Source organism: Myotis brandtii, unplaced genomic scaffold, assembly GCF_000412655.1.
Source record: "Myotis brandtii unplaced genomic scaffold, ASM41265v1 scaffold1186, whole genome shotgun sequence".
Lineage (NCBI taxonomy): Eukaryota > Metazoa > Chordata > Mammalia > Chiroptera > Vespertilionidae > Myotis > Myotis brandtii.
In genome coordinates, this window is record NW_005354120.1 from 268,173 (window position 1) to 281,277 (window position 13,105).

At 40.2% G+C, this 13,105-nt stretch overlaps 1 protein-coding gene across 1 annotated transcript in view; it reads left to right on the top strand.

Moving 5' to 3' along the window:
- The window catches only part of DLD (dihydrolipoamide dehydrogenase), a 35,075-nt gene that overhangs the window by 4,812 nt on the left and 17,158 nt on the right, over positions 1-13,105 (top strand). The window contains exons 3-8 of the mRNA XM_014530869.1: positions 6,830-6,909; positions 7,643-7,711; positions 8,270-8,339; positions 10,090-10,190; positions 10,489-10,632; positions 11,049-11,150. Of these exons, the coding sequence (XP_014386355.1) occupies positions 6,830-6,909; positions 7,643-7,711; positions 8,270-8,339; positions 10,090-10,190; positions 10,489-10,632; positions 11,049-11,150 (566 nt within the window). The remainder of the gene's footprint in view (positions 1-6,829; positions 6,910-7,642; positions 7,712-8,269; positions 8,340-10,089; positions 10,191-10,488; positions 10,633-11,048; positions 11,151-13,105) is intronic.

A 13,105-nucleotide genomic window follows, 5' to 3' on the forward strand; every position in this document is an offset into this window, starting at 1 on the left:
GGGAGCAGTTAGGCATTGATCAGGCTGGCAGGGGAGTGGTTAGGAGGCAATCAGGCTGGCAGGCAGAAGCAGTTAGGGGCAATCAGGCAGGTAGGCAGGTGAGTGGTTGGGAGCCAGCTGTCCTGGATTGTGAGAGAAATGTCTGACTGCCGGTTCCCTCAGGTGGTCATTCCACTGGGAGTTTGACTGCTCGCTATGACATGTGCTGACCACCAGGATGCAGACTGGGCTGAGGGGACCCCCCCCCCCCCGCCTCTGCGTGCACTAATACCGTGCACTGGGCCACTAGTTAGACTATAAGAACCGTGGCTGTGTAGTTTATAGGTAGCCCAAGAGCTTAGAGTACTGTTTGTAATGTAAAATGCATGCTGTCAGGACTTATTTCAAGGTAGCTGGGATAGAATATAGGTAGGTGAACCAGCTTAATTCCGTTGGTGTACACTATCAGTAATTCACTGTTGCTGAAGCTTCAACTGCTTGGTATTAGTGGGTAAGCAGAATGTGATGGAAGATGAGGCTGGAGAAATAGTTCCTGAAGAAATTTGTATGCTGTATTTAGGAACTTGGACCTTATCCAACAAGAGACAGGGAAACCAATGAAAAAATAGGAGAATAAGGTCCAAATTGGGTTTTAGCAGGGAGTAACACTGGAATAGTGGTGTGTGGGGTGTTATGGATGGTGGGAATGACAGTGGAGGCTCCGAGACTAAAGTTGGGAGGTGGATCTGAGAAGGGAAGAAACATTTATTGAGTGCCTTATAAGCCTGGCATCCTCCCAGGGTCTTGACATGCATTATCTCTGATCTTACAACCCTGAGATGCTGGTATTAACTGTCATTATTAGTCCTATGTTACAACAAAACCCAGAGAGATTAAATAATTTGCCTAAGAAATTAAGAGGTGGTAGAGCTCATATTTGAACTTCAGTTTACTTCAAATCCTTTTTTCATTTACTATATTTCTCCTTTATTGTCGAGGCGGTTGTAGGGTTTTGATCAGAAAATGAAGTATTAGAATTCAGGATTTTAGAGCAATTTTGGGTGGTGACAAGTATAGACTGAAATAGACGGAAGATTAAGGGCATTGGCAATTTAAAAACAAACCCTCCCTCTGCAATACAACAACTAATAAACCTTAGCAAGTCACTTTATACTCATTTAGTGAATTTGGTAATTAATGTTTACTGCCTTATGATATCTCTTTCTATTTCTATTTTCTCTTTAAAAATAATTTTGATTTATCTACACTTTGATATGTGCCTGTTTCTCCTAATTATAATGTAAGGTTATTGAAGGTAGTGATGTTTTCACATAGGGTAGACATTTATAAATATTTATTGATTTTTTTTCTGAAAGTGAAGAAGCTTCCTTGCTTTAGCCGGGTTGGCTCAGTGGATAGAGTGTTGACCTGCGGACTGAAGGGTTCCAGGTTCGATTCCAGTCAAGGGCACATGCCCAAGTTGTGGGGCTCAATCCCCAGTGGGAGGCTTGCAGGAGGCAGCCGATCAGTGATTCTCTCTCATCATTGATGTTTCTATCTCTCCCTCTCCCTCCCTCTCTGAAATCAATAAAGATATATTAAAAAAAAAGAAGAAGAAGCTTCCTGTCATTTAAGTTTGAGTTCCTGATTGCCCAGGAGATTATGGAATTATCTGATGTTTTAGAAGGCATGAGAACATATGCTAAAGGCTTCAGAATCTAAAGAACCCCGTTTGAATCCTGGCTAGATCATGTGCTAGTTGTGCTGTGCAGCCTTATTCAAGTTATTTAATTACTCTCAGCCTTATTTTCTCCCTGTTAAATGGAGGTCATAACTATGTAATAGAGATATAATGAGGCTTAAATAAGACAATATGCAGCACTTAGCTCAATGCCTGGCACATAATAAATTACCCAAAATGGTATTTTTACAGACTGACTTCTTAATGTAACTTGTAAGTTGTTGATGATTATAATTTATTTGTAACCTGACAACTTTATTTCAGTGGTAACCTTTATAACGTAGTGTCTTTATTTCCTCAGTGGTATAAATAGCATTTATAGAATAATTTGTAAAGCACTCTTTCCCACTTCTTCTCTTTCAGTTCATTTCATGGCATTAACTGCCAGGTTTTTAAAGTCAATCACCTCTCATTTTACCATTTTTAAAAGTGTTCATCTGATTGCTTTTTCCTGGTATTTCGCTGCTACCTGCATTGTAGATTGCTCTCCAGTTGTCTTTTGCCATTTTTGCTGACTTAGTCATTTTTCTCTCCTGCTATCAATTTGTATATCCTTTTTAGTTTTTCTTTTCACCTTTGAAGGCTGATGCTAATTTTATAAAAGTTTCCATCAAGTATTCCTTAGTTTCACTTAACTACTTTTCTGTGTCCTGATTTTTAAAACTATATATGGGAGCCAAACTGAGAAATGCTTCTTGACAAGAATCATGTATTGTAAACTTTCACTCGCATTCACTTTTGGTACTGATGAGAGCTAGCTGGTTTGTTTTTCCAACATTTTTTGAAAAATTGCAAACATTAGAAAAGTAAGAATTTTACTGTGAACATTTATAGATTCTTCCATTAACATTTTACTGTACTTACATTATCACATGTGCCCATCCATTTCTCCATTAATCCACCTTACTTTTTAAAAAAAAATATATATATTTTATTGATTTTCTTACAGAGAGGAAGGGAGAGGGATAGAGAGCTAGAAACATTGACGAGAGAGAAACATCGATCAGCTGCCTCTTGCACACTCCCTACTGGGGATGTGCCCGCAACCAAGGTACATGCCCTTGACTGGAATCGAACCTGGGACCCTTCAGTTCGCAGGCCGATGCTCTATCCACTGAGCCAAACCGGCCAGGGCTCCACCTTACTTTTTGATGCATTTCAAAGTAAATTGCAGACATCAGTATACTTCCCCTAAATACTAGCTTATTTTTGAAAGCTTGTCGCTGGATCATATCCTCAATATTCTCAGCTTACAAATCTTTAGATAAAGACTTTTAAAAAAAAATATTTTATTGATTTTTTACAGAGAGGAAGGGGGAGAGAGAGAGAGAGAGTTAGAAACATCAATGAGAGAGAAGCATTGATCAGCTGCCTCCTGCACACCTCCTACTGGGGATGTGCCCACAACCAAGGTACATGCCCTTGACTGGAATCGAACCTGGGACCTTTCAGTCCGCAGGCCAATGCTCTATCCACTGAGCCAAACCAGTTAGGGCTAGATAAACACTTTTATATTTTTGCTTCATTTTTGTGTTTCCTAGCACGTCAGCAATTTTCTGAAGGAATGGTAACTGTGAGAGGTGAACTGTTTGAGTTTGTAGTGTTTTCTGTAGTTTAAAAAAAATTCTAAGATCACATAATAAATTGGGAAATAAAACTCTAGTTTTTAGCTTTTATGTGTTTAAATTTATTAAACCTATATAATTCAAAAAGAAGTTAAAATTTCAGCAAAGAAACCTGTTTTTGTGGCTTTTATTTACATTCTGTGAAATTAAAAAGTTAAAAACCCAAATTAAGGGATATTGGTTAGGTCATCATTTTGTTGGTAGTGATGGGAATGGCACCAGGTGTTAGGTCAGACCTGGGTTCACCAGACTTGGTACTTGAGTTCTGGTTAGGAAAGAATTCACAGCCAAGACTCAAAACTATAAGAGAACATCTATCTGTATAAAAGCCTAAGTGACCAAACGACCAGTCAACCTGTCGCTATGACTTGCACTGACCACTAGGGGGCAGACGCTCAATGCAGGAGCTGCCTGCTGGTGGTCAGTGCACTCCCACAGCTAACCTCCCGCAGCTGGCCAGTCTCTTGCCGGCCAGGCTGAGGGACCCCACCCGTGCATGAATTCATGCACCGAGCCTCTAGTCCTATATAATAAAAGCCTAATATGCAAATTGTTCCCTTGGGCGGTCATTCTACTGGGAGTTTGACCGCTCACTATGACATGTGCTGACCACCAGGGGGCAGCGTAGAACATGGCGGGCGTTGGTGACGCAGTGCTGTCAGCAAGTGGCAGTGGAGGCACTGCCAGTCCCAATGGGCCCCGATGAGAGCGGGGCGAGGGGGAGATGGTGGAGCAGGTGAGCAGATGGCACCAGACCAAGGCGGGGCAATTGCCCCACTGATCGAGCTGCAGACGGTTACCAGTGGGGAAGCGGGGCGCCGCCTGGCTCCCAGGCGCTGACGGAGCCCAGCGGCCCAGTCTCGATTGATCTTCCCACAGACAGGGGGACCCGGCCCCTACCAATCACCCTGCAGATGGTGACCAGTGGCTGGCAGGCCCTGATCACCTCTCGCCGGCTACCTGGGGGTGGGGGTGATGGGGATGGAGGTGAGAATGTAGGGTGTCCGCCAAGCTTGCTCTCACTGCTCTTGCTACCCTCCCTCGGGACGCCAGGGCTCGCATGCTAGGGAAGTCCCCACACTCAGTTGCTGCACGGCCTCTTCTGGGTGAGCTGGACCGCAGCTGCCAGGACTGCAGGGGCTGGTCAGGCTCCCCGTCAGTTCGCGCAGGAGCTGGTCTGGGAGGTCGGCTGGGAGAGAGCGTGCTGCCCCACCTGGCTTCCCGTGCGATGCTGCTGGGCGGCCCAGAGGCCCACGCTGTGCCCTGGCCCACGGCTTCTGGCCGCACTCACTGCATCTCTGCATGGGGACTCGGGCGCCGTGACTCAGGCCGAGGGGGGCGCACGGGGGCCCAGGTGCTGCCCAGAGGTCAGCTGGGACCTGCCCTTCTATGCCAGACACTTGCACTTCTATTGCCAGCCAGGCCTAGGGACCACACCTGTACACGAATTTCATGCACTGGGCTTCTAGTTTATTTATAAAATCAAAGAGGTAGAAGAAGTAATTTCGTAGAAGAAATGGACTTAGGAAATAAGTTATAGAGGCAAAGGAAGGAAGGGCTCTTATAGCTTAGAAGTGAGGAAGGTCAAGGGGTGGGGAAGTGGAGGGAGTATGGGGAAGGCATGAGTCTGGAGGAGAGGGGAGGGGGGGCGCTGCTGGCTCCTGTATTCTACGGGTTTTAAGGGTGGAGATCTTGAGACCAGCGGTCACCAACCTTCAGACCTCACGCACCACCAGTCTGTGGACCACTGGTTGGCGACCGCTGCTTTAGACTATTCAGCAGCTTTCCAGGTGTGTCTTCACTGGGTCAGGGTCTTCACTGATTGGTTGGTCAGCACGAGGGCAGTGGGTCATTATTGAATGCAAAACCAGACCAGCAAAGCCAAGGCTGACCAGGTCCTGAGGTCTTTTCTGGGCCTGGGGCTGAAATACAACTGAGGCCCAGATGTTATCCCTAGGGAAGGAAGGTCAGAGTGTCCAAATTGTAGGACCACTGATATGCTAGGGTAGAAAGGTCACCCTGAGGACAATGTCCCACCCTGCAGCTGTCCTTCGCTAGAATTGGATAACTAATTAGTTATCTTCCAACACAGGTTCTATGATTCTGTTCAGGGTCAGCTAAGGTTTTTTGAATGATAATAGCACTCCTACCCCCTCAGGGTTGTATGTTTTGTAGGAGAAGGGGATGGTAAGACATTAAAATTGCCTTCTTTGTAGGTCAAAATATAGCTACAATGTAGGGAATGCTTTTTATTTATCTTCCAGGTCTATTCTAACCTGTTGACATACATTATTCTGTGTTCTGACCCTATGAGGTAGATATTTTGTGGTCTTTATTTTGCAGATGAGGAAAATAGCTAGTAATTCTAAAGCTTGATACTGCTCATGGGGATTTTAGTTTATGATCCTTGAAACTGAGGAAAGGAATAGTATTGAGTAGTGGAAAGACCATTGGAAGTAGAGACAAAAAGCCTAATTTTGTCTCTGCCCCTTGCTTGCTAGATGATCTTGAGCAATTGACTTCTCTGAACCTTGTGCTTCTTTGGGAAGTGTTAGCTATATGTCATCCTTACCTTCCTCAGAGGAAGTTCTGAGAGTTAAACATGTTAATATATGTGAAAGCATGTTATTAAAAAAAGTAAAAACTGCTAAGTGCTACAGTAATTGGGGTTGTAAGATTAGTGGAAGGGGAGAAGGGAGGGAGACTCTCCTGACTTTTAAAAGTTGGATTGAGGAGAATGGGGATAATTGGACTTACTTTGTACATTTGTATTACAGTTATTAAATTCCTACGGCTGCTGCTCAGAGTTAATTCTTAATTTTTTATCTTTATTTGGTAAATATCCAGAAAAGTTAATTGAATGCTCTGGTTAGCTTATTATCTTAAACTATGTAAAAATTTTCAGTATTCAAATTCAGTTTAAAACATTTGCTATGTGTTATAGGAAAGCTGATTCTCTCTTCCCTGATATCTCAGAAGTTAAGAACCTGAAAGGGGTAATCAGTCTTAAATTTATTGACAGTACTAAGGTATTACCTTATTCAATCCTAACATCAATAATTTAAGGCACTGTTGTTTATTACAAAAAAATTAAGTCACTTGGTCACACAACTAATAAGTGTCAGAGCTGAGATTCGAAGACAGTTATGTCAGATTCCAAAGTTCAGGCTCTTTACATAGATGTGTGTATTCCAGTGTCACTTAATGCCGGCTCATTATCATGAAATAAAACTGTGGAATTTAGCAAAGTCAGTAGATACAAAATTCATAATGAACAAATGGAAAATGAAATATAAAAATCTATGCTATTTTCAGTTACATCAAGGAACACCAAGTACCTGGGAATAAAATAGTACTCTGTAGAAAATGCTGATTATTTATACTTTCTTGGAGGTTTAAAATATCAGATTGTTTTTTTTTATGCACTGATTTTGGTCAACATTAAGCAATTTACTGTTTTATATCAATTTGCTTTTTATTGTAGTTGAAGCTGATGTAACAGTGGTAGGTTCTGGTCCTGGAGGATACGTTGCTGCTATTAAAGCTGCCCAGTTAGGCTTCAAGGTAAGGGTTAGACTAAAACTTGGTTTTGATTCATTTTTATTTGGGAATAGTTGATCATATTCACAAAATACTTTGCAGCCCAAACGGCATGGCTCAGTGGCTGAGCGTCGACTTGTGAATCAGGAGGTCATGGTTCGCTTCCCGGTCAGGGCCCATGCCTGGGTTGTGAGCTCGATCCCCTGTATGGGGCGTATAGGAGGCAGCCGATCAATGATTTTCTCTCATTATTGATGTTTCTATCTATCTCTCCCTCTCCCTTCCTCTCTGAAATCAATAAAAATATTTTTTTAAAAACTTTGCAGGTAGCTAATAATGGTAAATAATTTCTTAATTCTATACATTATTTTTAAGCCTGAGACTAATGAAGAGAGGGTTCATTAGTTGGAGTATTCTCATGAGGGATGGAAAGTGAAGTCCATTATTTTTTCTCTTCCCCCAATTCTTTTCATTTTGGCTTTTAATCACGCTTTGAAAGGTATAGTAATAGAGCTAAAAGCATATATTTAGTAATATTAAACAAAAATGTTTCTAAGAATAATTCACTTCTGGTGGATTAGCTTGAGTTTGGTATTCAAATGATAAGTTATAAAAGAATATATTTTATTCTCACAAACACAACTTGAGTAGCTTGTTTTGTAGAAGGAGGAAGAGAGATATACTTGGAATTTTAGGAAAGTGAAACATTGCAGCTTATGTGCTGTTAAATACGTAATGTGTTTTTTTTTGGTTGTAGACAGTCTGCATTGAGAAAAATGAAACACTTGGTGGAACATGCTTGAATGTTGGTTGTATTCCTTCTAAGGTGAGCATACGTTTTTGTACAGTGCAGAAATTTTCTTCATTGGCCACCAATTAGATATGTTTAGACTAGAATATTAGTCATTAAAAAATAAACAATCCATGGGTGATAAAAACCACTTTTTTTAGTTGTAAATTTAGAGTGCTGTTACCAGTCTGCCATACAATTCTTGAAATAGCTTCCTTGTCTCAGAATACCTAGCCTTTCCAATCAATCAGACTTATGTTACTTTTTTTTTCTCTTTAGCTTTCCTTTACCAATGAAACAGATAGTAGGTAGTAAATTCTTTTAGTTACTTTATGTATTTAGTAAACAAGCCTGTACTTTTCATATCATGAAACGGAGCAAACACCCTGAAATGTGTATTTAATGCCTTTGCTTCTAAAGAAAGTAATTTGTTTTTTATTTTTATTTGTTAAACATTTTTCATGTCATTATTGTTTGTCTTAGATTAATTATAGAAATTGACTTGGTGTACTACTTCTTGTACAGACTGTCATTTCATAAGTGCTTTTTTATTCTGCTTTTGAAATTTTGATAATTTTGTCTTATATCCTTTAGGCTTTATTAAATAACTCTCATTATTACCACATGGCCCATGGAAAAGATTTTGCATCTAGGGGAATTGAAGGTAAGTATACTTTCCATATTTAGTGATATTAGCAACCATACATGACTTTTCTGACTAAAGACTTATGTGTGTTTGATACATGTGTAATAAATGTTTAGGGAGGGAAGAGTGAGAAAAAGATCTTAAAAATATAGAAAGATTTACTTATGAAAGACGGCTTAATCCAGATTTCTGCCATGACATCTTCTGTTCCTCTGTCAACTTTTGCATGCAGCCCACTCTGTATGTGTGTGAATAAGTGTGTGTGAAGAGTCAGTTTTCATTTTTCTGAAACCTGGAAGTCACGGTGGTGGCTGCTGGATTCCTGAGTGCTATGGGCAGATGAAAGAAGAAAGGTCTGCCTTAATTATTGGTATTGGAAGAGCAGAGGAGAAGGGAGGGATGTGGCATAGTGGAAAAGGACATTTCATAAAATTTTAATGTGGTTTTTCTTCTGCCATTGTTTTGGGTCTGTTATTTCATTCTTTCTCTCCAATTATTGTTGTTGACAGATACATCAAAAGGGTAGTCTGTTCTAGAAAGGGCTTAAACACACATTGGAGGACTGTTTTTTCCTTCGTTTCTTTGTAGCAGTAGGCTTTTGAAAGAATGGGATATAACATAGGCAATCTCTTGGGTATAGAGGTGGTGAACATACATTAGAGCAAATACTGTATTAAACTAGATGAAAAGTGGAATCAAAACCCATTTTCCTTACCCACTAAGAAAAGAAGAGAAAGGGTTAGTCAAGAGACGTGCATTGTAGACAAAGATTCATGTTCTAGCTCTGTGACCTTAGGTAAATCAAATCTCTCAGGGTCTTTGCTTTCTTATCTCTAGTATATGTTGTTTGCATGAGCTCATTTTAAAGATAGCCTTCTAAAGTTCTATGAGTTGAGCTTCTCTTTATCCTCTTATATTGTTGCTTTTCAGAGTTCTCTTCTGAATTAAATGAGTGATTGAACTTATATATTTAGCTATCTATATTTGAAGTTTTCTCGTGTATGTTTTTATTAGTTTTTGTTTCATGAAATTTAGCATTTCCTTTTATTTAAAACTAGAGGCCCAGTGCTTGAGATTCGTGCACTGGAGGTGGGCGGGGGGGTCCCTGTGCCCGGCCTGTGCCCTCTCGCAGTCCAGGAGCCCTCAGGGGATGTCCACCTGCTGGCTTAGGCCCAATACCTCTTGCAGTCTGTGGCTCTCACGGTCCAGGACCCCTCGCTCCTTACCGCCCGCCTACTCACCAGCTGTGAGCCCAGCTTCTGGCTGACCAGCGTTCCCCCTGTGGGAGTGCACTGACCAGCAGGGGACAGCTTCTGAATTGAGCATCTGCCCCTTAGTGGTCAGTGCGCGTCATAATGACCGGTCGTTCTGCCGTTCAGTCGATTTGCATATTAAGCTTTTATTATTTAGGATTTCAGGTAATGTTTTCCTATGCCATTTCTACTTAAATCTCTTCCAGACTTATGATGATCATAAGGTGTTTGGAGAATATGTTGTCACAGTGGGAAATATTTTATTTTGGACTGCATTTTCCCCAAAGGTGGATTTTTTTATAGTATTTGATAAGTTATGTTACTATGATATGATGCTGTTAGCCTTTTGTCAGCTAGGACTATTATATCAGTTATTAAATTTTAAAATGTTAATACTGCCTTACATACAGTTTTATAAGCATTAGGTTGAAATTTTCATACCATGATTAGTGAAAAATATCATATGTTGCTTCAAAATTTAGCTAAGTACTAAAGATTTATTTAACAAATTACAGTGTCTGAAGTTCGCTTGAATTTAGAGAAGATGATGGAGCAGAAGAGTACTGCAGTAAAAGCTTTAACAGGTGGAATTGCCCACTTATTTAAACAGAACAAGGTCAGTGTGTTTAATATCGCATTTTTGCTTTATTTTATATACACATTAAACATTGCTTTATGCTGATAGAGTGATACAATTAGAACTTGGCTGCTGGAGGATAGTTACTTAATTTAAAACAATATGCTAACCTGAAATGCATAACAAATTTTTTTCTGCTCCATGTGTAGCATTCCTAAGTAAGGAAGCATTTTGTATTGTATAAATTATTTAATAGAATAATTTTTTGCTGTTAATCATGTTTTTTTTGTCAAAAAATTTATTTTAAACTTTGTGAATTTATATATATTTTATAAAGGTTGTTCATGTAAATGGATATGGAAAGATAACTGGCAAGAACCAGGTCACTGCTACGAAAGCTGATGGCAGCACTCAAGTTATTGACACAAAGAACATTCTTATAGCCACAGGTTCAGAAGTTACTCCTTTCCCTGGAATCACGGTATTTGTTTCTTACAATTGTCAAAACCTTCCTTTGGAAGTATATTTTATAAACTACTTTATTCATGCTATTTATGAACTTTGAGAGATTTCTTACAGAAATACTGTTGATAGTCATTCAATTTTGGGAAGTTGCCTGTCTTTATTCTGCAGTGATTTTGACCAGAAATAGAACACTTTACATTAAGATATATTTGAATTCAGTCTTAAGTTAAAGTAGATCATTTTGTTTTGACATGCTGAATGATAAAATTTTAAGTATTTTAATTTTTAATTGAGTATATGTTTAGAAGTCATAGATACCTTGAAACAAATAAATGACTTAGTATTTTTAGTGATTATATTGTGTGAGATCACAGTTTATAAATCTCTTAAGTTTTCCAAATAATTTTGATTGTATCTTTTTTAAAAAAATAGATTGATGAAGATACAATAGTGTCATCTACAGGTGCTTTATCTTTAAAAAAAGTTCCAGAGAAGATGGTAGTCATTGGTGCAGGAGTAATTGGTGTAGAATTGGTAAGTGATGTCTTTTCTGTCTCATATTATCTCATGGTGTTGGAAGTGACTTAAAGGTCTCCTATTTGATTCTTTGTATAATGTCACAGACAGATCGGCATTGAAATTTACTTAAATACTTCTAGTTGTAAAGAGTTTTCAAGACAGCTTATTGTAATGTAATCGTTAGTCATTAGAACATTCTCTTTTATTTTGAGATTTGTTTCCCTGTATCTTCCACCCGTCCTATTCCCTAAAATTTGACTAATTGTTAAAAAATCTTGACAATCCTTCAGCCATTTAAATCTGACAGCCCTTCAGACCATTCAGCCTTTGAGAAGGCAGCTCTTATTCTGAGAAAATTGTATTTCAGACAAAGACTGTGACTTACATGATCTGGCTCTTTCCTTCCTCTCCATCCTCATCTCAGTCCCTCTTCACTTCCGTGTTAGAAATGTCAAACTACTTGCAGTTCTCTGAATACCATGAAGTTTCATACCTTCTGCATTGTTCTCCCTTTTGTCCATCTGGCAACTTTCCTATATTTCTAGTGATCTCTTCCCTCAGTTTCAGTTTTCTTTTCCCATGGCCATTTTACTTTGTAATCATCAAGAATTGCTTTACTTCTAAAAATCACAAATTAGACATTTTATTCTCTAACAATAACCTCCTTTCCTCTCTTACTCTGTTATTCCTAGTAAACAGGCATTTTAACTCTATCAGGTTTTCTAGTCCATAGATCCCTCTTCATTTTTGCTATCTTCCCTTTCCTGTTTTGACTGCTTTCAAGCTCAGCTTAAGATTCCATGGTATATCACTTTAACTATTTCTTACAGCTGTTCTTGAGTCCTTTGCCTTGCTGTCATACCTGCTTGACAAAACTCTGGTCCTGCCTTCTTTATGTTATATCCAGGCTATTGACTACATCAGGAGAAAAACACATACCCTGCAGATTAATGCTTGTATAAATTCTTGGTCATAAATCTCAAATCTCAATAGGAACCTCAACCTGCTGACAATCCCCATTATTGTCCTAGTTGGTACACTTTCCTGTTTCATTTCTCACTTGTCTCAAACTGTTGCCAGTATACTGTCTTTCCCTGCCTGCAGATGACCTTGTCCTCTAAATCTATCTTACCTAATAATAGACAAATATGTAAATTGACCGCACCTTCGCTACACCAACCAGCCAATCAGGAGTATGCAAATTAACCCAACAAAGATGGTGGTTAATTTGCATACATAGACTCCAAGCGGTGGAGCGAAGCCTGATGGCCCCGGGGCCAGAGCAACGAAGCCTGACAGCTCTGGGGCCGGCTTCGGCCGGAGCCTGGCCAGAGCGAAGGCCTGGGTCCTGGGTGCTAGAGGCAAACCGGTGCCAGCAGCTAAGGGAAGGGAAGGCCTATTGCACGAATCTCTTCGTGCAACAGGCCTCTAGTCTACACTAATAAAAGAGAAACATGGTAATTAGCGTACGACCGCTACCCTTTTCATTGGCTAATCAGTGAGTATATGCAAATTAACTGTCAGCCAAGATGGCGGCCGGCAGCCAGGCACTGAAGTGAACATGAGGCTTGCTTGCTGCGGACTCCAACATTCCCCGCCTCACTTGCCGGCCTCTCAGCTGCAACTCTAAGCAACTATGTACTATGTTGCAAATAAGAAGCTATACAAAACCCCAGAAACCTGCTGTCAGTCAGCCCCGGACTGCAACATTGTATCGATGTCAGCCAAGATGGCGGCCGGCAGCCAGGCACTGAAGTGAACATGAGGCTTGCTTGCTGCGGACTCCAACATTCCCCGCCTCACTTGCCGGCCTCTCAGCTGCAACTCTAAGCAACTATGTACTATGTTGCAAATAAGAAGCTATACAAAACCCCAGAAACCTGCTGTCAGTCAGCCCCGGACTGCAACATTGTATCGATGTTTTCAGCAGCAGCGCCTCAGAGCTAAAGCTGGCCCAGAAAAAAAAAAAA